At 52.0% G+C, this 26,283-nt stretch overlaps 1 protein-coding gene across 1 annotated transcript; it reads left to right on the top strand.

Annotated features, from left to right (window-relative positions):
• Positions 1-26,283, top strand: ZNF541 (zinc finger protein 541). Its single transcript, XM_059877583.1, is given in 17 exon segments — positions 1-1,161; positions 10,981-11,388; positions 11,474-11,717; positions 13,718-14,077; positions 14,079-15,537; positions 17,705-17,763; positions 18,010-18,169; positions 18,320-18,475; positions 19,208-19,532; positions 21,392-21,455; positions 22,062-22,204; positions 22,556-22,659; positions 22,805-22,880; positions 23,369-23,457; positions 24,964-25,104; positions 25,309-25,490; positions 25,602-26,283. Coding segments are annotated over 16 exon segments (4,035 nt in total). The 5' UTR covers positions 1-1,161; positions 10,981-11,081; the 3' UTR covers positions 25,768-26,283.

Here is a 26,283-nt window from a genome sequence, read left to right as displayed (position 1 = left end):
TGCTGCTGCCCCTGCCCCCTCCCCTTCCTTCTTACCCTGCCCTTTCCCGCCCCTTCCTCATTCATCAACCCCTCCCCCTTTTAAAATCTAATTCGTTTTTATGTTTCCTTTTTAGGGGGGCCCAGCTCCCTTTCGAGAGGCGCAGCAGGCGTGGCGAGCGCCCCTCACCCCGCGTCACGCACGCACCTTCTGCACCCCAACAGCTCCGGGCCCCGCTGCATCCCCGCAGCCCCTTCCCCCTTGGAGAAGACTCTCCTCAGAGGCCCCTGGCTCGCTGCACCCCCTTTTCTTTCCTACCCCGCCCCCCAGGCCCCAACTGCCCCCTCGCAGCTCCCCAGCTCGCGCCGCGGGCCCTACCCGACCTCCGCACTTTCTGCATCTCGGCCTTGCATTTGCCTTCCGCTTTTCCAGGCCCTGGTGCTAAAAATCCGCTTTCCTCCCAAAGATCCCCACTTTAGAGGACCCAGATTTGTTTCTATTTAGGATCTTCCAGCAAAACCAAGAAGCCCGCCTAGACGCCTTGATTTCGCCCCTCCCCCTCCCCTTAGGAACTTTCTCTAGCAAAAAAAAAATTTTTTTTTCTTCATTGAGGATCACTTTCCAGCAAAAATTCTTTCCTCCCACCATGAGTCCCCCTGTTTGGAATATCTTTCCACTGATAACAAACCAACTCAGTCCTTCCGTTTTCTCTCTTGTCTAATATTTTTCTTTCCAACTCTTCCCCAGAAATCCCAACACAAACCCCTTTCATCACCTGTTCCACCTCAGTTAGACTTCTCCCAGCAAAGCTCTCCAGCTTCCTTCCCAAGGGGAGGAAAATAAGGAAAGAAAGAAAAAATAACTCCTTGAACATCAAAATCCGTTTTCCTACCTAGATCTCCCCAGTTTAGTATTGCTTTCTTCTTTCTTCCAAAAATTACCAGTCGCCCCCAGTTTCACACCCGTGCCCTTGCTTCTTTGGGGACCCAGGTTCTGACAGCCCCTTCCTTTCCACCACCTGCTTTCAGGGCAGAAGAAGTTGAATAAGGGTCCTGAATTTACTGTCCAGCGTTCCAGGAAGAAATAGCCAATGATCTGACTGTCACCGGAACCCCTTTCTCTGTGGGGCCTACACTGGGCCCCCCTGTTCCCTGGGGATTGATTCACTCACTCCTTCTCCTGGTGAGTTTCCTTGCTTTGCACTTGTTGGAGAATGTCTCCGTTTTCAGATGGATTCCTTTTTCTCAGGAGGGTTTCTGATCAGTCCAAGGCCATTACACAAGTTGCTGCTTTAGGAGAACAGATAAGAAAGAGGATCACTTATTGTACATTTTGACTGATCTGGAGGAATCCAGACATTTATTAGATTGATGTCTGTTTGATTATTTATTGCAAAGGAATCTTTTTCTTCTTTAGCTCAGCAATGTAGATGCCTACCGGGGATGGGCAGGTAAAGGTCCAGAGTGTGGTGAAACAGAGATTGTGTTCCCCATCTAGTGATGCAGCCAGTGGAAATGGCCAAGTAGAAATGTCACAACAGTGTTGCCAGAAGTTTTTGTTTTTGAGAAGAAGCCATAATGCTGTCTTTATGTGAAATATTTTGATTGGTAAGTGTTGAGAACCAATTTAACAAGTTTTTAAATACAGTGTGGGGCCCTTGCAAAACGTGTTTGCTGGCCACCAGTTTGGAATTTGGGTTTAGGTTAGATACACATACACAGATATATATCTTGTATATATCATGTTTGGGCCATGCATATGTGCTGGACTTTTTCCCTTCAGAGCAGCAGTTCTCAAACTTTTTTGTCTTCAGAGCCCTTTAGACTTAAAAATTATTGAAGACCCCACCCAGGGTGTTTTTGTGCATGTGAACTGTGGTTGTTTAGTTGCTAAATTATGTCCAGCGTTTTGTGACCCTATGGACTGCAGCACACCCGGCTTTTGTGTCCTACACTATCTCCCGGAGTTTGCTCAAACGCATGTCCATTGAGTCATTGATGCCATCCAACCATCTCATCCTCTGCCACTCCCTTCTTTGCCTTCAGTTTTCCCAGCATCACAGTCTTTTCCAATGAGTCGGCTCTTTGCAGCAGGTGGCTGAAGAATTTATATCTGCTGATATTTGCTGTATTAGGAGTTTAAACTAATAAAATTTTAAAATATGAATTCATTTAAAAATAGCAATAGTAAACCCATTATACGTTAACCTAATGGGCACTTTTATTTCAAAAAAGAACATTTAGTGAGAAAAGTGGCATTGTTTTGCATTTTTAGAGTCATCTGGTGTCTTATATCTGCTTCTGCATGCAGCCTCTTGAGATAAATCCTCTAAAGTTTCACTAGAATAAGAAAAGCAGATAACATGTAAATATTATTATGAAAATAGTTTTGACCTCACAGACTACCTGAAAGGCGCTTGAGGACCCCAGGGGTCCTCTCGTTGTCCTCACTGTGAAAATGTTCTAGATTTTAATGATTATCTGCATTTTCTGCTAGGATCAGCTTGTGGAGTGAGAAACTTTGACGTCTCTTTTCTTCGTTTAGTTAATTCTGTGTAAGAATTCACTCTGACAAGTGCAGTCATAGCCTTCTGATTCCTCAGTGTCTTTCTCTTTTCCAACGAGTGATCAATGGAAATGAGTTAATAGTTAAAATTATATTGGTTACATGGCTAGAGGAAGATTTTTCCTTGATTTTTCCTCTAGGGGCGCTGTGGGAATTAAATGATATATACGTGATTGCAGTAGAGCCTGGAACATGATAAATCTTCAGTAAATGTGTGCTACTATTATCATTATTATTATTATAACGCTGATGATTATGGGGGCCAGGCAGGAAGATAAGTGAGGACCACGGGAACCAGAGGCCATCACCCAGTACAGAGATGGCCATTGCCCCTCATGTGTGCATGCACAGTCATTCAGTCATGTCTAACTCTTGCCACCCCATGGACTGTAGCCCACCAGGCTCCTCTATCATGGGATTCTCTAGGCAAGAATACTGGAGTGGGTTGCCGTTTCCTAGTCCAGGGGATCTTCCTGACCCAGGGATCTAACCCGTGTCTCTTGAGTCTCCTGCATTGGCAGGTGGATTCTTTACCACTGAGTCACTTGGGAAGTCTCTTGTCCCTCACTCTATCCTATTGTTAACCAGCAGCGAATATCAAATCTAACCATCTTCAAGAGAAGCCAGAAATTCACATATCTAGTTAAGATCTTCGCCATGAAACATAAAAAAATGTTGCTGATCTAATTCTTAAAAGCACAGTGTGGGTCAAATAGAATAGGCCTAGAGTTGACAGCAGTGTTTGGTGTGGGAAAATAAGAAAGAATTGGTGTAGGTAGGGTAAAAGCTGGAAGTCTCTCCTATCTTCCAGCTCCCAGCAACCTGATGTTACCCAGACATGCTCACTCCGTCCCTGGTGACCCTGATGCAGAGAGAGAAAGAGGAAGTGGCACTTGGGCGGGGCAGGGGCAGAGGGGGAAGGCTGACATGCTAGCAGGTTAGGACTTTCCAAAGAGGGCAAGAGGTGGCACGATGGAATGCTGTCACTCATCAAGGAAAGGGATGCTGAGAGCTCCTTTGGTCAGCCTTCTGTGCCCAGCAAGATGCTGTGAGAAGTACAGATACATGAAACAGAGTTGGAAGTCATGCTGGAGGTTATAGTCTGGGGGAACCTGAGAGAGAATTAAACTCTATGGTCTTTTGAGTTAAGTGTTAACTGGATTATCAGAGTTCTGATGAGGGAGAAATAATCTCTGACTTAATTATGTTGGGAGTACTCTCCAAAGTGGAGGAGCTGTTTCGATCTGATTTTGAAGGGTTTCATTTGGTAAAGCCGAGTGGAGAGAAAGTGGTCAAGGGAAACTGCACAAGTCAACCATTATAAATTCACGTGTCTTGGGACACCTGAATGGTCCAGTGCCTGGTGGTCCAGTGGCTAAGACTCTGTGCTCCCAGTGCAGGGGGCCCAGGTTCAGTCCCAGGTCAGGGAACTAGATCCCACGTGCCGTAACTAGGCGATCAAATGCCACAACTAAAAAAGAAGAAAAGATCCTGCATGCTGCAACTGAGACTCAGCACAGCCAAACAAATAAATATTTTAAAAAATACAGATGTCTTGCCAGGCCCTCTTTAGAGGAGCCTGGCAGGCAGGTAAATGAGTGGGGTGGGAGGCTGTGAGCCACCAGGGAGTGGTCGGGACTCTGGCAAACTGGCGAGTGCACTGTGTCTAAAGGCAACTGTGAGGACTTCCCTGGTGGTCCAGTGGTTAAGACCACAATCCCATTGCAGGGGGCATGGGTTCGACCCCTGGTCGGGGAAACAAAAATCTCATATGCTGCACGGCATAGCCAAAAAAATAGAAAATAAATAGATAAAGAAAGGCAGTTCCAGCCAGTTGTTGCTTTGTAGATTCAGTGTTGACAGAGCATCCGATTTTCCCCCCCAGGTTTTTAGGTAGAAGTTGGAAACATTCTCTTAATGCAGTGTCCCATGTGACAGCCACTAGCCACTTGTAGCTAATTTAATTAAAAGTAAGTAAAACAAAGAACTTTATCTGTCAGTTGCACCAGCTACATTTCTAGCTGCTTGTGAGCTACACGTGCCCAGGGCTCGTCACTGGACAGTGCAGATCTAGAACGTTGCCACCAGTGCAGACAGTTCTTTCAGACCGTGATTATCTGCCCCAAAGAGAAACCTAGGTGACGCAGAGGTAAAGAATCCGCCTGTCAGTGCAGGAGACGCAAGTGATGCAGGTTCGAGCCCTGGGTCAGGAAGATCCCCTGGAGAAGGAAATGGCAACCCACTCCAGTGTTCTTGCCTGGGGGAAATCCCATGGACAGAGGAGCCTGGTCAGGCTACAGTCCATGGGGTCTCGGAGTCAGACAGGACTGAACTCCAGCACACTTCACATTTCGTTTTCACTCTGTCCTGAGCACCAGCACATTTCACATTTCGTTTTCACTCTGTCCTGAGCACCAGCACATTTCACATTTCGTTTTCACTCTGTCTGAAAGAACACTGACAGATTTTTCAACCTGATAAATAATTGAAAAATAATGAAATTAACTGGGGACTAAATAAAACATCTTTGTAGACAGGTAGATACTCAGATTGTCCCCTGCCTCCCTGCCAAACAGAGCTGCTGTGGGTGTTATTTACCTAGTTCGTTGCGGATTTATGGCTGCTGTTTACAATCTTATAGTGAGTTATTTTCCCCAGAGGTTGTAGTATTTCACAGGAGACTCCCTTTGTCTTCTTACCCCCACCAGTCGTGGAATGATGGGTCTTTTTAAAAGGCAAAACTTAAAATTGCCTTGGATCCCCAGTGTTGTTTTAAAATTTTTTTTTAAACTAATGAACAAAGCTTAAGTGATGATAAAGTGTACAAGTTCCTGAAGCTTACAGCTCTTATGCCACTGTAGAGCCAAAGTCAGCTTGCAAATTAAATACAAACAAAGCAACCAAACTAATGTAACTCATATTACAAATGTTAATTTAATGAGAGGGATGCTATTTTGCTAAAACTTAAACTGCTTCCTTGAGACAAAGACTTTTGCAGACTACCACACCGGGCCCTTTTGGGTTTAGCATGCCCTGTGGTGTCTCAGATCGCCTATTCCTTTTCTCAGTTCCAGCAGCAGCAAAACCTCCCCTTGTACCATGATGTCCGTTGGCTTTAGTTGAGCCCAAAAGCGTTATCATGAGCCAAGTCCACCTCTGTCCTCCTCTCATTAGCCTGCAGCAATTAAAGTTGTCCCATTGGGCATTACTGCAGTTACCCACCTCCCCTGGGGCATTGTTACCAAATAGTAGTAGTCCAGGTGATCAGCGGCTTCCCAAGTGGCCCAGTGATAAAGAATCCGTCTGTCAGTGCAGGAGATGCAGGTTCCATCCCTGGGTTGGGAAGTCCCCCTGGAGGAGGAAATGGCAGCCCACTCCAGTACTCTTGCCTGGAAAATCCCATGGACAGAGAAGCCTGGCAGGCTTCAGTCCATGGGGTTGCAAAGAGGTGGACATGACAGCACACTCTTGCACACGCCCTAGGTGATAAAGTAGTCATCCAGTAATCCATATATAAAGATGTTCTTTTAGGTTCTCAAAACGAACGCACAAAATAACAGAACTCTTGGAAAGAGTAGTTGGATGTTTGGGAATGTCTCCAAGGTTCAAGACACACTGCCCTACAGGGCCTAGGAGGGAGCTCTCTGCCTAGCAGGTGCTAAAACTTGTTGAATTGAATTATCTGTTGACAGAACAAGAGCAAGTTCAATATTGGTTGAGTGAGGGTTTGCTTTACTCTCTGGAAAAGGATGTAGATAGCAAAGCATGGCCTTTGGACTTCTGGCATGCCTGCCCAAGGTTGCATCCGGACCAGTTTGTTACATGGACTGTACCAGTATGTTGGAAGGCAGGCGACTGGGCACTGGGGAAGTCAGAGATGTAGCCTGTCTCCCGCCCCGCCCTCGTCCTGCACCTTTCGTGTTTTCTAGTATAATTGGTGCAGTGCCGTTTATAGTTTAACTTACAGGGAATCAGTGTTGTGTAGCAGGTAAGAACACAGGCTCTAAAGTCTAAACATCTGGTTTTAAGATCTGGTTTCAACTCCCAGTTAGGTGTGTGACTTCTGACAAATGAGTTACTTGCTCAGAGTCCCTTTTCCTCTCTGTTAAATGGAAGTGGGAAAAAAAGCAGGGCGGGGGGGAGTATAATAGAACCGACCTCCGGGATGTTGTGGAGAGTGAATTCATAAAGTAGAACACTTAGTGTGATGTCTAACAAGGAGAAAACATTTAGGATTTGACTTTGTAAGATATTGCTTTCTGTTTCTTTGAAATGATGGTTTATGTTTTGTATTATTTGCTCATGTTTTATTGATAGGAAGTGAAAGCAATGGGTTTGTTCCTTCTTGGAGTGCTGAGAATACTTTATAGCAGCCCTGCAGAAGCAACTTTGGAACTGGCAGAGAAATCCCTTTTGTCCTGGAATATAAACCTCTGTAATCCACATTCTCTTGTCTGCAGTTTAGAATCCCCAAAAACTCTGAGAATGCTGAGGTGGCTGCGGCCTCATTCGGTGGCCATACCTGAACTCACACGTTGCTCTTCGCTGTCTTTATTTCATTTACTCTGAGTGGTCAAGGTGTGGGGGTGGTAGTTTAGTCGCTAAGTCAAATCCGACTTGCGACCCCCTGGACTGTAGCCCGCCAGGCTGCTCTGTCCATGGGATTCTCCAGGCAAGAATACTGGAGTGGGTTGCCATTTCCTTCTCCAGAGGATCTTCCCGACCCAGGGATCAAACCTGGGTCTCCTGCATTTCAGGCAGATTCTTTACCAACTGAGCTACAAGGGAAGCCTGAGTGGTCAAGGTATCGATGAGGAAAGAATGATTTGGTCATCAGGTGCCGCCCTGGGCCCCCGGGGGTTGCTCACATGTGGCATATGCATTGCTTTACCTTTCTAACCACCCCCACCCCAGATTCTGAATTCTGAGACTCACTTGGGTCCCTCAGTTCTGGTGCAGGATTTCTGACCTGCACTGAGCGTTAATTCGAGGGCCCTCAGCAGGCTACTTACACAGACACACAGGTGAAGCGTAGTGTGACACTCAGACGCTGAGGGTGCAACTGCTCTGTTATACTGCACCATGAAACGTTAAGACAACAGACACTTACGGCCTAGGAAACTAGACCCAAGCTCCAGTTTCTCTAGGATCCACTCCATTTGTTATCAGTGAGTCATCAAGTGTCTATTAAATGTCTCTCTATGGACAGAATTACTCTTGATAGCTCAGAACAACCCAAATACCCACCCACAGATGAATGGATGGAGAAAATCCAGACAGTGGAATAGTGTTCATCCATAAACGGGAATGAAGTGATGATTCGTGCCCCAGGCGGGGATCAAACTCAGAAATGCTCTGCTTAGTGAAAGAAGCCACGAAGAAAAGGCTGCATATTATTTGATGCCATTCATAGGCAATAGATGGCCTTCTCCGTACTTTGTTGGCATGTGTCCTAATTTTTTTGTTGAAAAATTGGACATTTTGAACATTATAATGTGGTGACTCTAGTAATCAGATCCCCCATTCCAGGCTTTGCCGATGCCCACTGTCTGTTGTAATCGTTGAGTGACTTTTCTGGGCTATTTTTATAAAGACTGTATTTTTGGTCGGTGTGGTCAATGAAGTCTCTCTTCTGTTAGTTGAGAGATTGGACAGAGATTCCCTTCAGTTGTCCAAAGGGAATACAACAAAACCAACCCCACCTGAGACAACTCTCAGTCTTAGAGTTGGGCTCTGGGTGGGAGTTGAGACGGGCCTTTGACGTTCAGTAGGCAGTTCACAACTCTGCTTTCGCCTTCACTTCCTGCTTGCACAAAACCCCGGTCAGCCGGGGGTGACAGCTAGAGCCTTCTCAGGCCTTTTCTGAGCACTGGCCCGCCCTGGGCATGCACCTTCTAGATTCCCTGGAATATGGAATGTGTTAAAGGTTTTGTTTTGTTTTGTTTTTTAAATCAGCAGACGTCCACGGTTTGCCTTCAGGCCCGCTCCTCGTGTTGTGTAGCTCTGTAGGCTCTGACTTACACGTGAGGGCATGTATCTCCCGTTACAGTGCCATACAGAATAACTTTCAGTTCAGTTCAGTCGCTCAGTCGTGTCCAACTCTTCGCGACCCCATGAATCGCAGCACGCCAGGCCTCCCTGTCCATCACCACTCCCGGAGTTCACCCAAACTCAGATCCATCGAGTCGGTGATGCCATCTGGCCATCTCATCCTCTGTCGTCCCCTTCTCCTCCTGCCCCCAATCCCTCCCAGCATCAGAGTCTTTTCCAGTGAGTCAACTCTTGGCATGAGGTGGCCAAAGTACTGGAGTTTCAGCTTCAGCATCATTCCCTCCAAAGAAATCCCAGGGCTGATCTCCTTCAGAATGGACTGGTTGGATCTCCTTGCAGTCCAAGGGACTCTCAAGAGTCTTCTCCAACACCACAGTTCAAAAGCATCAATTCTTCGGTGCTCAGCCTTCTTCACAGTCCAACTCTCACATCCATACAGGACCACTGGAAAAACCATAGCCTTGACTAGACAGACCTTTGTTGGCAAAGTAATATCTCTGCTTTTGAATATGCTGTCTAGGTTGGTCATAACTTTCCTTCTGAAAATCCCTCCCCTGCTTCATCTATTCATCCCTCTTTTCTGCCCCCGAACCCTGGCCACCATAGATAATTTTAACGTCTCTTTATAGTTCTGCCTTTTCCAGAATATCATGTAGTTGGAATCATAGGATGTACTGTCTTTTCAGACTGGCTTCTTTCACTTAGTGATACGCATTTAAGCTTCTTTCTTCCATGTCTTTTTGTAGCTTACTCGCTCCTGGCTTTTTATTGGTGGATGATATCCGATTATGTGACTAACCACAGCTTATCCACTCCCCTGTTGAGAGACATCTTGGTTACTTCCTGTTTGGGGCAGTCATGAATAAAGATGCTTTAAGTTTTTGGCTCATTGGGGTGGATATCTAGGAATGGGATGGTTGGATCGTATGGTGAGACCACGTTTATGTTTAGCTTTCTAAGAAACTACCAGTGCAGAAGGACTTCCCTGGTGGCTCAGCGGTAAAGAATTCACCTGCAGTGCAGGAGTCGCAGGAGATGTGGGTTCAATCCCTGGGTCGGGAAGATCCCCTGGAGAAGGGCATGGCAACCCTCTCCAGTATTCTTGCTTGGAGAATCCCATGGACAGAGGAGCCTGGTGGGCTACAATCCATGGGGTCACAAAGAGTCAGACACGACTGAAGTAGCTTAGCACGCACACCAGTGCAGAAGTCTTTTGAAGCCCTTTTCCCCCAAAGCATCTCACTCTTATTTTCTCCTGGTCTCAGTAGCGTCTGTGGTCAGTCTCAGTTGAATATCCTTTGCCCCTGGCTGCAGTATCTGGTTCCTTGCCTTGAATGTTGTTGACAGACGCCTTCTCCATTTCCACTCTGCTCTGAGCGAGTTCTGAGTTAGAACCTTGCATTTCTAGAAGTTTCATTTCTTTCTTTTTAAAAGCACCCCTGCCCCTTGTGTCTTCTGTTCTCTACTAGGTTTTGTTGTCTCTCATCCTGTTGTTAACTAGTTCTTGGAATGCCTCCCTAGACTTGTGCGTAGGGTTTTTCTTTTAATTTATTTATTTTTCCTGTGAATGGCTTGACTCTTCCAGGGCCTCAGCTCTTCCCTGTGAACTCAAGGCCCTGTTTCCTCTTCCATCTGTCTGTTACAGCCTCGAGGATAGTGTTCTGTAATAGAAATATAATATGAGCCAGATAATGTAATTTAGAGCAATCTCATAGCCGTGTTAGAAAACAAAAATAGATAGGTGAAATTAGTTTCAATATCATATTTAAGCCAGTAGATCCAAAATGCTTTCATTTCAACATGTAATCAATATGAAAATGAGTTATTTTTGGTACTGAGTCTTCCACATCCAGTATGTAAATTACACTGATCGCAGGTCTCAGTTTGGGGCCACATTCTCAAGTGCTTCATCGCCACGTGTCGCTCACTGGTGGACGCCATATTGGAGGATAGCCCTAGGCCCCATATAGGAGACTGACCTCACCTTGGGCCCGCTCGTGGGCCAACTCACACCTCTGGCTTTGCGTTTCTTCATTGTTCCTGGCACCTGGGGTCTTACCTATCTCTTGAGCCTGGCTCTCTACTAAAAATTGTATTTTATCTCATGAGTTTATAGTTGGAGAAAGAGATCGGTTCAGTCCACCATGCCGCCAAAACCTTTTTAATTTATTCCTTACAAGAGTCTCACGATGGAGATACTCTTATGCTGAATTTACAGATGAGGAAACTAGGGCTCGTGGTACTTGAGTGACTGCCCAAGGTCACATGGCTGCTGAGTGGCAGAGAACAGACTCCAGTACGCGTCTGTGTGAATTCCAAGTCCACACTCTGTCCACCGTGCATGTTGGCTTCTCGTAACTGTGGTTCTTCCTTGTTCGTTCTCAGGAGTTAGCCACCATCAAGACCCGCTCTCTCCTCCCTGACTCCGCACACAGCCCTGATTGTCTGGAGAGTAGCTCTTGGCTGAGCCCTGGCGGTGGAGAGCCATGGACCAGTACAGCCTGGGGGACGAGGGTGCCCTTCCTTCCGAGATGCACCTCCCTTCGTTTCCCGAGAACCAGGCGCTCACCTGCAGCGACGCCATCAACCGGGACCTGGGGCCTGGCTCGCGGGACCTGCTCTACGGTGGCCTGAGAGGTCTGGAGCTGGACCCCAGCTTCCCGGCGCCCGACGCGCCCAGCGAGCCGCTGGAGGACAACCTGGACACCCTGTCCCTGTACTCAGGGAAGGACAGTGACTCCACAAAGCTGCTGGAGGAGTGTGTAGATCCCGAGTCTCAGGCTTCCTTACAAGGTGAGGTCGTGCCCCCGGGGTCCCGGCCTGGTGGTCTGTGGAGGTCCCTGGAGGTCTAGAGCCTGTGCCTTCTCCCTCCATCTAGACCTGGGGCAGGGCGCCCTCAAGGTGCCCAAAGAAGCGGATGAAGGAGGCCGGGCCACCTCGGGGAGCGCACGGAAAGGCAAGCGGCAGCACAGCTCCCCTCAGAACACACTCCTGGACTGCAGCCTCTGCGGGAAGGTGTTCAGCAGCGCCAGCTCCCTGAGCAAGCACTACCTGACGCACAGCCAGGAGAGGAAGCACGTGTGCAAGATCTGCAGCAAGGCCTTCAAGCGGCAGGACCACCTGTGCGTAGGGGCCGGGTCAGGACGTCTGCCCAGGGGGCTGGGGGCACGCCTGGGCCTCAGCACCCCTACCATCAGCCCGCACCCGCCGTGTCGAGGCCCCCAGGGGTGTGCAGCCTGTGCTCACATGCAGTGTAGGGGCCGGGGGCGCGCCTGGGCCTCAGCACCCCTCCCATCAGCCTGCACCCGCCCTGTCGAGGCCTCCAGGGGTGTGCAGCCTGTGCTCGCATGCAGTGTAGGGGCCGGGGGCGTGCCTGGGCCTCAGCACCCCTCCCATCAGCCTGCACCCGCCCTGTCGAGGCCCCCGGGGGTGTGCAACCTGTGCTCAGACGCAGACTGGTTTCCTTGAGGTGCCAGGGTTCTGGGGGCCAGACCCACACGGCCCCAGCCCCCAAACCCACTCCAGAGAGGCGAGTGCTGCTGCGATTGGCAGACGGGACCCCTGTGGTTTAAAGACACACCCCAGGGGCAGTTTTGTCCTGGAGGGAATTGGGCTAACTCTGTGCAGAAAGATTTAGAGCAGGTGCCTGAAGAGAACAGATCTGTGCTCTGTGAGGGGTATGCATTGGGATAAGAGACTATGAGAGGCTATGAAATGCTTGGAATGTTCACTCTCCCTTTTTTTTTTAAATTCTTGATTTTAAAAAGCAAGCCCAGTGTAAGAGCAGAATTACCTTTGTTCTTCATGCCTTAGAAATGATAAGGTTTTCTTGCTACTGAGGAAGGAAAGACAAGACTTTTCAAATGGAAAGAGCTGTAAGTGGGAGGGATTATCCATCACCTTTTGATAGCATGCCCAGGCTTGTCAGGAGAGACAGTGGTAAAGAATCCACCTGCCAATGCTAGAGACGCGGGTTCAGTCCCTGGGTCGGGAAGATCCCCTGGAGGAGGGAATGGCTACCCACTCCAGTACTCTTGCCCGGAGAATCCCATGGACAGAAGAGCCTGGCAGGCTACAGTCCATGGGGTCACAAAGGGTCGGACACGACTGAGCAGCTGAGGAGCACAGCCTGCACAGAGCATCAGCGAATCCCACTTTCATTCTGTCCTTGCTGCCTAACCCCCTCCCCACCCCCCTCCCCGCCAGGGATGGGAAGCAATTTGCTCATGTCACAGGATGGTAACAGTTAGGGCCAGAACCTGGGTCTCTTGATCCCTTCTCTGCTGCTTCCCTCAGATGGAAGCTAAGGGTTCACCTTTGCGGGGAGAATTTTTTTATTTATTGTGCCTCATTTATCAGAACCATCCAGAGTAGGGCTGCTGGGAACCCAGAGGGTGATTTACCCATTTGCTTATTTCTGTAATAAATTAACGTAGGTACAAGTGGGATACAAATATAAGACATTTGTATTCATTCATATTTGCAGAAATTACAGGCAAATTTGGCTGTTTTCTAGAGAGTCTTTATTGACTGGGCATCTGTAGTTTTTTTCTTTTTGTTTTGCGATGGGGGTCGCAGGTGGCTCTCTAGAGGAATCCTTTGGGAAGGCAGAGACTCCTTTGTTCAAAGAAGGAGCACCCCCAAGTTAACACTTCTTTGCATGCGTTCTCCGAACTCTGGTTCTCAGGATGCTAAAAGGGGCTCTTTGGAAAAAGGTGATTCTGTGGGCAAATAACTTGGAGAGACATGGAAAGTTAAGCAGGTTCGCTTTATGTTCTCTATGGCTTTTCACTTTGCTACTATGAACATCCAAGAAGTAAACAGTGTTTTTTCAAAACTCACTTGCCAGCTGAGCCCAAGTCCTCAGGGAGCAACTCTGGAGACTGGTGTTGCTTTGGGGAACTCTGACTTGGCTCCCACGATTTTTTCTCTGATTAGGGGTTTGCCTAAGGGTGCGGGAAAGAGCCCCCGTTCTAGATGACCTTGACCTTAGTCGGGGGTCTTTCTTCATGGGGTCTGAGCCCATTTTCTGCCCCGATGTTCCCTGGGGACATGCTTGGGTTCCTGCGACAGGTGACTCGCACAAAAGACCCCCCATGACCCCGTGCTCGTGTGCTTCCAGGACCGGACACATGCTCACCCACCAGAAGACCAAGCCCTTCGTGTGCATCGAGCAGGGCTGCAGCAAGAGCTACTGCGACTACCGCTCGCTGCGCCGGCACTACGAGGTCCAGCACGGCCTGTGCATCCTCAAGGAGGTGCCCCCGGAGGAGGAGGCCTGTGGGGACTCACCCCACATGCACGAGGTGGCAGGCCAGCCCACACCATCCGGCCTGAGGTCCCCCGGTTCCCTCCTGCCCAACCGAGACTTCCTGCGCTGCCTCGTGAACAGCATCGTCCACCACAAGATCCCTTCCCCGGGGCCGGCTGGGCTTGCGGACAGCGGTGAGGGGAGGAACATGGCCTGCTCCTGCCCGTCCTCGGGGTCCTTCCTGCTGCGGCCCAGCTGGCACCCCGGGGACCCTGGGCCCTGACGTTCTCGAGGAGTCGAGGCCCTCAAGGAAGGAGCCTGCCGCTGACGTGTTCACGGCCATTCACTCGCGGGCGGCGGAGAGCAGCGGCCCCGACCCAGCCGAGCTAGAGCCACTCCAGCTCTCGTCCTCCCTGGAGGGCTGGCCCGAGGGCGCCCCTCTGCCCTCCTGCCTGCCTCTGTTCCGTGGCCAGACAATCCCCACCACTGGTTCCCAGCCATCAAGCCACAGTTTCCAGTGGCTGCAGAACCTGTCGGGCTGCCCCAAGAGCAAAGGGAATGGTATGTTTGTCGTCCATAAGCCGCCATCCCAGGAGGCCTCTGAGCCTGGCCCTGGGCTCAGCAGCACCTCCCCAGTGGGGGAACCCTCAGCTGGCCTGGGGCTCGGCCCAGAGGACGTGCCGCCCTTCCCTCCCATGCTCCTGAAGGCTCCCGGGGAGGCCTCGGGGGACCCCAGATTTGCCTGTGCCAGTGGGGATGATGACTGCTGGGCTCCCAAGAAGAGCAAGTTTGACTGCGACTCCTTCCGGTGGCCGAAACCCGGGGACCCTGGCTCGCAGGATCCTGGCTTGAAGCCCAGCAGCCTCTCGTCGGATGCCACGCCGCTCTTCCGGCAGCTCTTCCTGAAGTCGCAGGAGTCCCTGGTGAGCCACGAGCAGATGCAGGTGTTCCAGATGATCACCAAGTCCCAGCGGATCTTCTCTCATGCCCAGGTGGCCACCGCTTCCTCCCAGCTCCCCACTCCCGATGGCAAGCAGGGCCCCCTGAAGCCGCTGCAGGGGCCACGGCCACAGCAGCCCCCGTCTCTGACGCCCACTGTTGACTCTCTCCGTGCTGGCCCCATGAACCCTGAGCCAGAGGGCTCCCCAGCCCGCCGGAGAAAATCCACACCCACTTTCCCCAGGGAGGCCTCACCTGGCGGCATGAGCCGGGATGCAAAGGGTGGGCCAAAAGTGGCTGCTGCTCCGCCAGCCCTCACAGCGTCATCCCTGGACCCTCCCGGGAACCCGGACATCTCTTCTCTGGCCAAGCAGTTGAGGTCCTCAAAAGGGACCTTGGATCTGGGCGATATCTTCTCTCCCGGGGGCCTGCGTCAGACCCAGTTAGGAGGGGACGAGCCATCTGGAACCCACCTCCCAGGGAAGCAGACCCAGGCTGAGAATGGCATGGCCTCTGGGGCCACAAAAGCCGAAAAGGGCCCGGCCTGCTCCCGGGGTGGAGGCTACAGGCTCTTCTCCGGCAACTCCAGAGCACAGCGCTTTTCAGGCGTCCGGAAGGAGAAGGTGAAAATGGATATGTGCTGTGCGGCTTCCCCGAGTCAGGTGGCCATGGCTTCCTTCTCGTCGGCAGGGCCTCCAGCAGACCTCTCCAGGGACTCCAAGTCCAAACTGACGATATTCAACAGGATCCAGGTACCAGGGCCGTCTCACGGACCTAACCCTACAGGAGGCAGAGTCTGGTCATTACCCACTTCTGGGTTTCTGACTTGTCCAGGCACCTTGTTTAACCTCAGCGAATCCTCAGATGCAGTTGTACAGAGGGGGAGGGAGGGTTCAGAGAAGAGGTGGTCCCTCCCATCATCCCCCTACCGCGAGCCCACCACGCACGCACGAAACAGGGCTTTCGAGTTGGGAGAGACACTCGGTGTCACGTTGCTTCACTACACGTTTTCTGTTTGCTTCCTTTCTCCCTCTCGCTTCCTTTTGGATCTGCCTCCTTCGTGTCTTCAGAGGATGTGAAGGTAGCGCTCCTCGGCCTTTGACGTTGCCATGTGAAATGCCGTGTCTTTTCTGGTCGTGAGTCACGGGTCACAGGTCTGACTTGGCCCCCAGCTGCTGGCGCTGTGCCAGTCGGCCCTCGTGGAGCGCTCAGGTCCCCCACGTGGCGCCCACGAGGTCCCAGGAGTAGAGGGCTCGGCCTTACCTCCTGCTGACCTTCTGAGGTCCAGCATCCTTCTGTCAGGCCACAGCTATCTCATCCTCTTCTTTAATTTTTTTTTGATAGCTTTAATATTTACATGCTGTCTCACTCACCATCTTGTTTATTTTTTGAGATTAAGTTTTCAGTTTTATATTTGGTTATTTTATTTTGGCCGCGAGGCATGTGGGATGTTAGCTCTCCGACCGGGGGTTGAATCCATGCCCCCTGCATTGGAAGCATGCGGTCTTAACCACTGGGCCACCAGCAAGTCCCTGACTCACCACTCAAAAATGTGCCACCCAGTGGCTTTTGAGCATGTTTACAAGGCTGTGCACCCTTGCATTTCACTGCTCTTTGCCTAAATACTTCCATCGCCCCCAAGAGACACCCCATACCCTGCTGTCTACCACAGTCTCTCCATCCCTCCCAGCCCCTAGCAATCATGAGTCCACCTTCTGCTTCCATGGATTTGCCTGTCTTGGACACTTTGTATGATTGGAATCATACGTTGTGTGGCCTTTTGTGTCGTTTGCTTCTTCCACTTAGTACGATGTTTTCAGAGTTCATCCGTATTGTAGCGTGGATCAGAACTTCTTTCCTTTGTATTGCTCAGTAGTTGTCCATTGTACGCACACGTGTGGGCATCTGGGTTGTGTTCACTTGGCCATTGTGATAGTGCTGCCCTTAACGTCTGTTATTGTTTAGACATATGTTTTCATTTTTCCTGGGAGGTAACACCAGAATTGCTGGATTATAGGGTAATCCTCTCTGTTTCAGAAACTGCCAGACTTTTCCAAAAACCGTCTTACCTTCCCACTCAGAGTCTGAGGGCTCCAGCTTCTCACCAACACTTGTCATCGTCCAGCTGTTTCCTTCTGATACAGCCGCCTTAGTGGGTGGGAAGCGATAACCTGATTATGGTTTGATTTGCATTTCCCTGATGGCTACAGTCTTGAGCATCTTTTTATGTGCTTATTGGCTATTGATACATCCTCTGGTTAAGTGTCTGCTCAGAGACTTTGCCCATTTTTAAGTTGGTTTGTGTTATTACTCTTGAGCTGTGAGAATTCCTTATGTATTACATATACAAGACCCTTACCAGATATGTGATTTGCGACTCTTTTTCTCCCATTCTGTCTTTTCACTTTTTAAAAAATGTTAGTTTATATTCTAGTTGACTTACAGCATTGTGTCGGTTTCAGGTGTACAGCGAAGTGACGCAGTCATACGTGTACACGTATCCATGAGTTTTCAGATTCTTTCCCTTATAGGTTATTGCAGGATGCTGAGTAGAGTTCTCTGTGCTATACAGTAGGTCCTTGTTGGTTACTTGTCTTGTATATAGTCGTGTGTTTCTGTTAATCCCAAACTCCCTCTCCCCACCTTTCCCCTTTGGTAATCATAAGTTTGTTTTTGAAGGCTGTGACTTTTCACTTCTTGATGCTATCCTTTGAAGCGCAGAAGGTTTCAGTTTTTTTTTTAAAAGAAAGTTTACGTTTTGCTGATTTGTTCTGTCTTCGGTTTTGGAGTCACCCAAGGAACTGTGGCCTGCTTCAGGGCCACTAAGAATTACAGCCGTGTTTTCCCCTAAGTGCCTCACAGCTTTCACTCCTGCACCTCATCTCTGATCTGTCGGCTGAGGTGTGCTTTCATCTCCAGGGTGGAAATATCTACCGGCTCCCCCACCCGATGAAGGAGGAGAACGTGGCCAGCGGCTGGTAAGTGCAGTAGCCCCTCCCTGCCCGGCCGGGGGAGCTCAGCACCCCCGGGAGTTCCCTGCTGGCTCTGACCTGCTGCCCAGGGGCGAGCTGTGGGTGCTGCCCTCCTGAAGGGGCAAGCACCAGGCCGTGGGGGATCGGGGCATCGTCTCCTTTCCTTCAGTTCACCCGCAGCTGTCAGGGTATCCAGGCTTGGGGATGGAGCCCCATTCTCCCTTTCCTGCCTCCTGACACGTCTCCCCGCAGTCACCAGCACAACAGGGGCTCCACAGACTGGGCAGAGCCAAGGAGCACGTACATTTGCAAGAACTGCAGCCAGATGTTCTATACAGAGAAGGGGCTGAACAGCCACATGTGTTTTCACAGCGACCAGTGGCCGTCACCTCGAGGGAAGCAGGATCCACAGGTGAAGGGGCGTGAGGCTGCATTCAGCTCACCAGAGTTGGGGAGAGGTGGGGGCCTGGCTGGGGGCTTGGGAGCCAGGGCAGTGCTCCTCTGGAGGGGCCCTTGCTCCCAACCTCTTCCCCTTAAAGGGCTGTCTCTTCTCTGTGTGCAGGTGTTTGGCATGGAGTTTTGCAAGCCCTCAAGACAGGTGCTGAGGCCAGAGGGGGATGGGCAGAGTCCCCTGGGAGCCAGAAAGTGCCTGGACAACCCAACCGCAGCCTCTTTGGGGGTCCCTGTGGCCCCAGCAAACCGCCCCCCAGGGAGCAAGGTGAGTGCCGATCAGTCCACCTCCATCCCGCCACTCCCACCTGCCAATGGGAGCCGTGGGAAAAGCCCCGAACTCCTGACTCTGGAAGAGCTTAGTTTCAATCCATTCATTCATTCACCCTCCACTGGACTTCCTCTGTGTCTGACTCTGCACTGGGGACACGGCAGCAACCACAGCAGCCTGTCTCCTGGGGCTCCCGGCCCAGTGGAGTGGAGAGCCCCCATCCCCAGACAGTGACGCGTGGAGTGGGCTGGGCTGGGCTGGGCTGGAGGGGGAGCCGAGGGAGCTGTGGGAGCCCCAAGGGGGCACCAGAGACCAGCCTGAGCAGGCCAGGGAGGACTTCCTGGAGGAGGGGGTGTTAGAGCTGAGATCTAGAAGACGAGAAGGAGTAAGATGGGGGTGAGGGGGAGTGGATTGCATGGAGGTGAGAGAGAGCATACTGAGCCGCGAGATCAGTGAGTTTCCAAAATGGTCTGAGGGAGGGCCTCTCCCTGGGGGTGTGGATGCATGAGAAGGCTCCAGCTTCGCACACCGCCCAGCTCAGGGTCTGGGGTCTGGCGCAGGCATGGTGGCCCTGCCCGGCTGCCTCTGCCGAGGGCTGTGGGCACGGTCAGGCTGGGCACACGTCTCTGTGGTCACTACCTGTCCTGCTCTCCTGCCGTCTTGAGGACTGAGCTTGGGGCAGGTGGCCTCAGGTGACCCCTCGGGGTTCTGAAGCCTCTTCTTGTCCAGGGACAGGAGAAGGATGGGGACGAGAGAAACAGCAAGGAGGATGGCCAGCACCGAAAGCGGAAGAAGCGCCCCCAGCCCAAGGCGCTGTTCGTCCCTCCTCCGCCCCCCACGTTCGGGCAGCCGGGCCCGGGGGGGTGTCACCAGAGCCGCCTGCGCTCCCCCGTGTTCCTGGTGGACCGCCTCCTGAAGGGGCTGTTCCAGTGCTCGCCCTACACACCGCCGCCCATGCTCAGCCCCATCCGGGAGGGCTCAGGGCTCTATTTCAACACCCTCTGTTCCACGTCCGCTCAGGCCAGCCCTGACAGGCTCATCAGCACGGTGCTCAGTGAGTGAGGCTGATCCCCACCCCCTCCGGTGGCCGCGGCAGGCCAGACCCACCCCTCTGGTAGCATGCGGTCCAGCCATTTTCCCTGGCCTGTGGCTGCATCGGTCTGGCGGTCCCGTTGCTGTTCATAACTATCCCAGGACTATCTGGGTCCAGCAGCCTTCTAGCTGCTTGTAATTTTGTAGGCAGAAAGAAAACAGGCCATTTAACCTAGCCACCCTTCTTCTGCCCAGTCTTTTGAGTAATTTTTAAACAGGTTTACTGAGATATAATTCACAGATCACAGGAACCACCCGTTTAAAGTGTACGGTGTTTGCGAGAATATTCATAGGGTTGTGCACCCGTCACACAGTCTGATCCTAAGCACGTTCATCTCCTCAGGAGATGTGCTATATGCACGAGCAGTTACACACAGGCCCCATAGCCCCCCAGCTCCTCAGCCCCAGGCAGCACTCACCTACTGGTCTAGTTTCTCTCTCCATGGGTCTGCCTTCTCTAGACGTTTCATCGAATCGGTGTCCTGTGATACGTGACAGTTTGTGTGTGGTTTGTTCACTTGGAGGAACATCTGCAGGGTTCACCCCGTCGTATGTATCAGGGCTTCGTTCTTTTTATGGATGAATGATACGCCGTTGTCTGGACAGGTGACCTTTTATTTATCCACTCATCAGTTGGTGAGCATCTGGGCTGTTTTTGTCCCTTGGCTATTGCAAAGAGCACTGGTTAAGAACCCTTAGGCATCAGTTTTCGTCGTACCTAAGTTCTGATTTCTCTTGGGTGTATGCCTCAGGGTGGCATTGCTGGTCCGTAGGGTAACTGTTTGACTGTTTAAGGAACTGCCAGACTTTTCCAAAACGGTCGTTTTACACTTCCACGAGCACTGTATGAGAGTTCATTGCCCTGTTGCATTCTGCAGAATTTCCTTTTTGACGGCTGAACAGTGCCCCATCGTAGGCACACACCCCATTTCCTGTATGTGTGTAGTTGCCCATCGGGGACATTGAGGTGGTCTCCACCTCTTGGCTACTGTGAATAGTGCTGGAGTGGACATGGGAGTTCAGATGTATTTTTGAGATCTTGACTGCAATTCTTTTGGATGAATACCCAGAAGTGGGATTGCTGGACCATATGATAGTTCTACTTTTAATTTTTGAGATAATTTCATACCATGCAGTCTTTTTTTTCTACTTTTTTATTTTATATTGGAGTATAGTTTTTTATTGGCGTGTATATTGGAGCATAATTATTTACCATGTTGTGTTGGTTTCAGGTGTTCAGCAAAAGTGGTTTAGTTATCCACTTATCTGTTCTTTTCAGATTCTTCTTCCATAGAGAAGATCATTGAGTATGGTTACTATTACAGATCATTGAGTATGGTTACTATTGCAGATCATTGAGTATGGTTCTCTGTGCTGTACAGTCGGTCCTTGGGTTTTTTTGGTTCTGTTCTGTTTGCTGGGCTGCACCGGGCCTTCCTTGCTGCGTGCGGGCTTTCTCTAGTGGCGTGCCAGGTCTGCTCTGTAGTTGTGGTGTGCAGGCCTCTCATTGCAGTGGCTTCTCTCGTTGCGGAGCATGGCCCCGGGGCACACGCACTTCAGAAGTTGCAACACGCTGGCTCGGTAGTTGTGGCGCACGTGGCATGTGGGATCTTCCCAGATCAGGGATCGAACCCATGTCCCCTGCTTTGCAAGGTGGATTCTTAACCGTTGGACCACCAGGGAAGTCCAGGAGGTCCTTGTTGATTATCTATTTTATATACAGTAGTGGGTCTATTAGCTGCTCCAGAAAGGGAGTCAGAAAGGGCCTCACAGGTCAGTTGTAGCCAGCCTTTTTGAGGCTCTTCTTTACGTGTTTTCCAGATCCCCTGGATGGCTCCTTCGGCATCTGTCTGGTGAAGGACGACACCAAGATCAGCATTGAACCGTGAGTTGGGACAGAACCTGAGGATCCTTCCAGAACGGGGACGCTCTTACCCTCTGCGCATTCCCGTGTGGCTCTGTCGGCACCTTCATCCCAGGGAACCCGGTCTAGGTGCTGAGCCTCTCCAGGAGAGAAGTGCTGGGCTTCTCCGGCTGTCCCCCCTCAGCAGTCCGTCTGTCCGGACATACCGTAGTTGGCTCCCTGAGGATAGAAGGCCCAGAACACTGGGGCTCTGGAGAGAACTGCCGGTGGCACAGGGGGACACGCGTGCAGGGCCGTGGACTGCGGCTAGATGAGGGGACCTCAGATGTAGAGGCAGGCCAGGTGTCAGCACACACCTCCCCGGTCCTAGACCCCAGACGGCTGAGGCCAGAAACCTGGCGACGAAATCGGAGGAGGGCGTTGAGTGTCCCTCAGGAGGTTTCTGGAACGCCTGCGTGTGTCTGTTGGGGTAACGAACACTTCGTGTGTCTGAAAGACGGCAGAGGGCATCCACAGAGCAGGGCCGTGGCCCAAGAGCAGACTCACGGGGCGTCTCTGCTCTACTTCCCACCTTGGTCACGCATCGTACGTGAGTCTTGTACACCTGTGGGTGTGTCCTCGTTTCAGACACATCAACATAGGAAGCCGGTTTCAGGCTGAAATTCCAGAGCTCCAGGACAGCTCTTTGGCTGGGATTGATGAGCATGTCGCTTCTCTGGTCTGGAAGCCGTGGGGAGATGTGATGAGCAACCCGGAAACGCAGGACAGAGGTGGCTGAGACCTTGGGGCCAGGGTCCCAAGGGCCCTCCTCTATCTCCAGGGAGTTTGTCCTCCGAGTTCCCACCCTGAGCAAGAAGCAGTGTGCGGGGGTCAGGGGTGGACAGAGGCGGCCTTCAGCACAGTACTGCTCCCGCTGTGGTCCCTGGCCCACCTCCCCTCTCACCCACTGCCAGGAGCAGGGTTGAGCCCTTCCTCCAGGTCCCTCCCTTCCCTCAGCCTGCCTTTACTAGAGGGAGGTGGTGACAAGGAGTCTCTCCCACCCTAATGGTGCCCTCAGGGAGGCCTCTTCTCTGGCTCCCCCTGACCCTCTGTGTCTCCGCTTCCTCCCCTCCTGAAAACAGTAACGGAGCTCTGCAATGTGGCCTGCTCCAGCGTGATGCCCGGCGGGGGCACCAACCTGGAGCTGGCACTGCACTGCCTGCATGAAGCCCAGGGCGACATCCAGGTGAGGCGCAGGCGCGGGGCGGGTGAACAGGTGGGCTGGCTCCGCGTGGCCCTGCGGTGGGCGTGGCTTTAGGGCATGCTGCCGGGGTTTCCAAATGAATGAAAGGATGAAGGCGGGCCTCCACCTCCCGTGCCCCCTGTTCCAGGTTGCCCTGGAGACCCTCTTACTCAGAGGACCCCAGAAGCCGCGAACTCACCCTCTTGCCAGCTACCGCTACACAGGTGAGTGGAGCGTGACTGCTGGCATGGTGTGGGCCTGGCTGAGGCCCCTGAGGGCCAGTCAGTTTCCACGGCAGAGCGGTGTTGTCTCAGGGTCTCACCTGCCTTCCCGGGAGGGCCTGTACTCTCCGGGGGACCCCATGGGCGCTGTTTTATAGCTGCTTCCTACCTTCTGTCCACTCGTTCCCTCCTGGGCTCTGCCTGGCCGGGAAGGGGGTGCCAGGGAGGGCTGGGGGCAGGCACTCAGCCCTGGAATCCGCCTGCAGTTGGGCGAGTCCCTTAACCAGTGGCTGCCTCAGCTATGGCATCTGTCAAGTGGGGATGGTAGTAGCCCCTACCTGCTAAGGTTCTTGAAGATTGTAGGAGACCAAGCAAGAAAGGGGCTTAGCAGAGATCCTGGCATCTAGTCAGTGCCGGGTCACAGCAGCCTGAAGGAGGGGCCGTGACCGTGGTCCCAGAGGAAGAAATGCCCCCCGGCTATTTCTTGCTAGGTTCAGACATCTGGACCCCCATGGAGAAGAGGCTCTTTAAGAAGGCATTCTGTGCCCACAAGAAGGACTTTAACTTGATACACAAGACGGTAAGGCGCACGTGGCAGGCTGGCATAGATGAGGTTCCCTTACCGCACCGAGGGGCTAGAGCCGCAGGGCCTGTCGGGAGCAACCCTCTGCTCCTGCTCTGAACGACTGACAACTTTAAAAAGCCATCGCTGGGAACAGCCCCAAACAGTACAGAAAAGAAGCCCATGTTCAAAATAAAGCCCTCCAGGCCCCACCCCACTGTCCTACTTCTGACTGTAACCTGACAGGCTTTTACTGTCCGTACAGTTTACACACATATGTACACTTTCTCAAAAAATGATGAGGTTGTATATTTGATACCCTGCTGATTATTTTGCTCTTTTTTAAAAAACTTATCCACAAAACTGCACATAATCGAAGTGTAAGATTCGATGTTTTGACGTACCTATCCCCGGTGGCTCAGCGGGTAAAGAACCTGCCTGCCCATGCAGGAGACACAGGAAACGTGGGTTCGATTCCTGGGTTGGGAAAATCCCATGGAGAAGGGAGTGGCAACCACTCCAGTATACTCACCTGAAAAATCCCATGGACGGAGAAGCCTGGTGGGCTGCAGTCCATGGGGTCAGAAGTTCCCTCCTGCGCCTTTGTAACCTCTCCTTCCTGCCATCAACTCCTGTCTGCCTCCTGCCACTGTAAATTAGTTTGCATTTTCTAGAGTTTTATAGAAATGGAGTAATCGCGCAGCACGTGCTCTGCTTTGTCTGACTTCTTATAATCAGCATGACGGTTTTGAGCTTCATCCGCGCTGTCGGGTGTGCCAGTAGTTCATCATTTTGCTGAGGAGTATCCCATTGTGTGTCCCCTTCTCTTTTTATAAACTTCGTTTTGGGCTGCACTGGGTCTTCCTTGTTGTGCATAGGCTTTCCCCAGTTACATTTTGTGGGCTTCTCATTACAGGGGTTTCTCTCGTAGGGCTAGGGCTCTAGGGTGCGTGGGCTTAGTTGCTCCCCAGCATGTGGAATCTTCCCGGACCAGGGACTGAACCTGTATCCCCTGCATTGGCAGGCAGATTCTTAACCACTGGATCACTAAGGAGGTCCCATTGTGTGTCCTCTTGGGGGCCTCTTCCCTCAGTACTTACTGTAGGGCCCTGCCCAGCTGTCACAGAGTCCATGCGGTACCCACTGCATGAGGGTGCTCTGCTTTAATTAGTCCTGGTCAGTAGACACATGGCTCCATATGGTGTCACAGTGAACACATACCTCTGTGTACATATCCCTGGACGGAAGGGTTCCTGGGCCAGCCGTGTTGCTCAGAGCATGCGAGCTTAGCTGGTGTGGGCTCTGGTGGTTTCCTCTCTGAGCCCCTCACCCCTCGGAAGGAGTCTGTGATTCTCTGCCCCTTTAGTAAAGGGGTCCACCAAGCCATAGCAGGAGAGAGTTCAGGAGGGTTTTCAAAAAGTGGCAGCTGGCCCCCTGAGGGGGAGGGGCTTTAGGGCATCGAGGCCCCACTCACTGCTGCTCCTGAGGCGCTGTCCATAGCCAGCTTCTGTCTTCCCCCATCAGATCCAGACAAAGACCGTAGCCCAGTGTGTCGAGTATTATTACATCTGGAAAAAAATGATCAAGTTTGACTGTGGCCGAGCCCCAGGGCCAGAAAAGAGGGTCAGGAGGGAGCCAGATGAAGTAGACAGGGCGGAAGCCAAGGTAGGGGGTTTTGGGGCCGGGGGTCTGGAGTTCAGCCCGATCCGGAGGCCTGGTGCCCATCTGCGCTGGGTGGGGGTGGGGGTGCTCCCAGCAGGAGGGGCTTCCCATGGGCGATGTTCGCATGGGCTCCAGGTCCGTACTGGTCCCTTAGCAGGGTGAGGGGGTGGCTCAGCACCCTTTTGTCATCTCTGCCCACCCCTGCAGGTCACTTGCAGTCCTCGGGAGAGACCCAGCCACCGTCCAACCCCCGAACTAAAGATAAAGACCAAGAGTTACAGGAGGGAGTCCATCCTCAACTCCAGCCCGAGCACTGGCCCCAAGCGGAGCCCCGAGGCACCCGGGAGTGTGGAGGGCCAGGGCGCCTTTCCCTGCCGGGAGTGTGAGAGGTACTGGGCTCCCTGGAGGCACTGCCTGCCCTCAGCCCCGCTCCATCCTCTCATGGTGCCCCCACCCGCCTCCCCCTGCTCTGATCCCCACGTCCTCTGGTGCCTCTGCAGGGTGTTCGATAAGATCAAGAGTCGAAATGCCCACATGAAGCGCCACCGGCTGCAGGACCACGTGGAGCCCATCGTAAGGGTCAAGTGGCCGGTGAAGCCCTTCCAGCTGAAGGAGGAAGAGGAGGAGGAGGAGCTGGGGGCTGACATGGGGCCCCTGCAGTGGTGATTCAGGGCGGGGTGGCAGCGGGGGCAAAGCAGCAAGTCTCCCCAAGGTGCCCCTCTGCCTCCCTGACCCGTTCCTGTCGCCAGGGGGCAGCCCAGCTTGCAGACACGGCAGGCACTGGATCACGAGCAGGGGATGCACGGTCATCTGACTGCCGTGAAGGCCCTGCCGCTGTATCGGAGGCTCCATTCTCTTAGGTTCATAGTCTCTACCCTTCTCAGTTCTACTCTTCCTGGAGCAGTGAGGCTAGGGGAGGGAGCAGGTTAGGTCTGGGTGGCTCTTCATTCTTAGCTTCTGTTTCAGGCTTTGGTTACGTTTATTCAGTAGGCCAAGATGTAGAGAATCAGTGGGAATTACCATCGGATCTCCACCGCGCCGGCGCCCCTCGCGGAGGGTCTCTCTGCATTCTAGATTCCGCCCCTAGGCTTGACGTGACTTGTACATTTTTAGGTTTGGTTTGTCTTTTTTTGTATGTGTCGACTTGTAAATCTTATTAAATTGGGTTCTTAAGCAGCTCTC

This window comes from Bos taurus, chromosome 18, assembly GCF_002263795.3.
Source record: "Bos taurus isolate L1 Dominette 01449 registration number 42190680 breed Hereford chromosome 18, ARS-UCD2.0, whole genome shotgun sequence".
Classification (NCBI taxonomy): Eukaryota; Metazoa; Chordata; class Mammalia; order Artiodactyla; family Bovidae; genus Bos; species Bos taurus.
The sequence above is the reverse complement of the archived record's forward strand: the minus strand, read 5'-3'. Positions and strand labels throughout refer to the sequence as shown.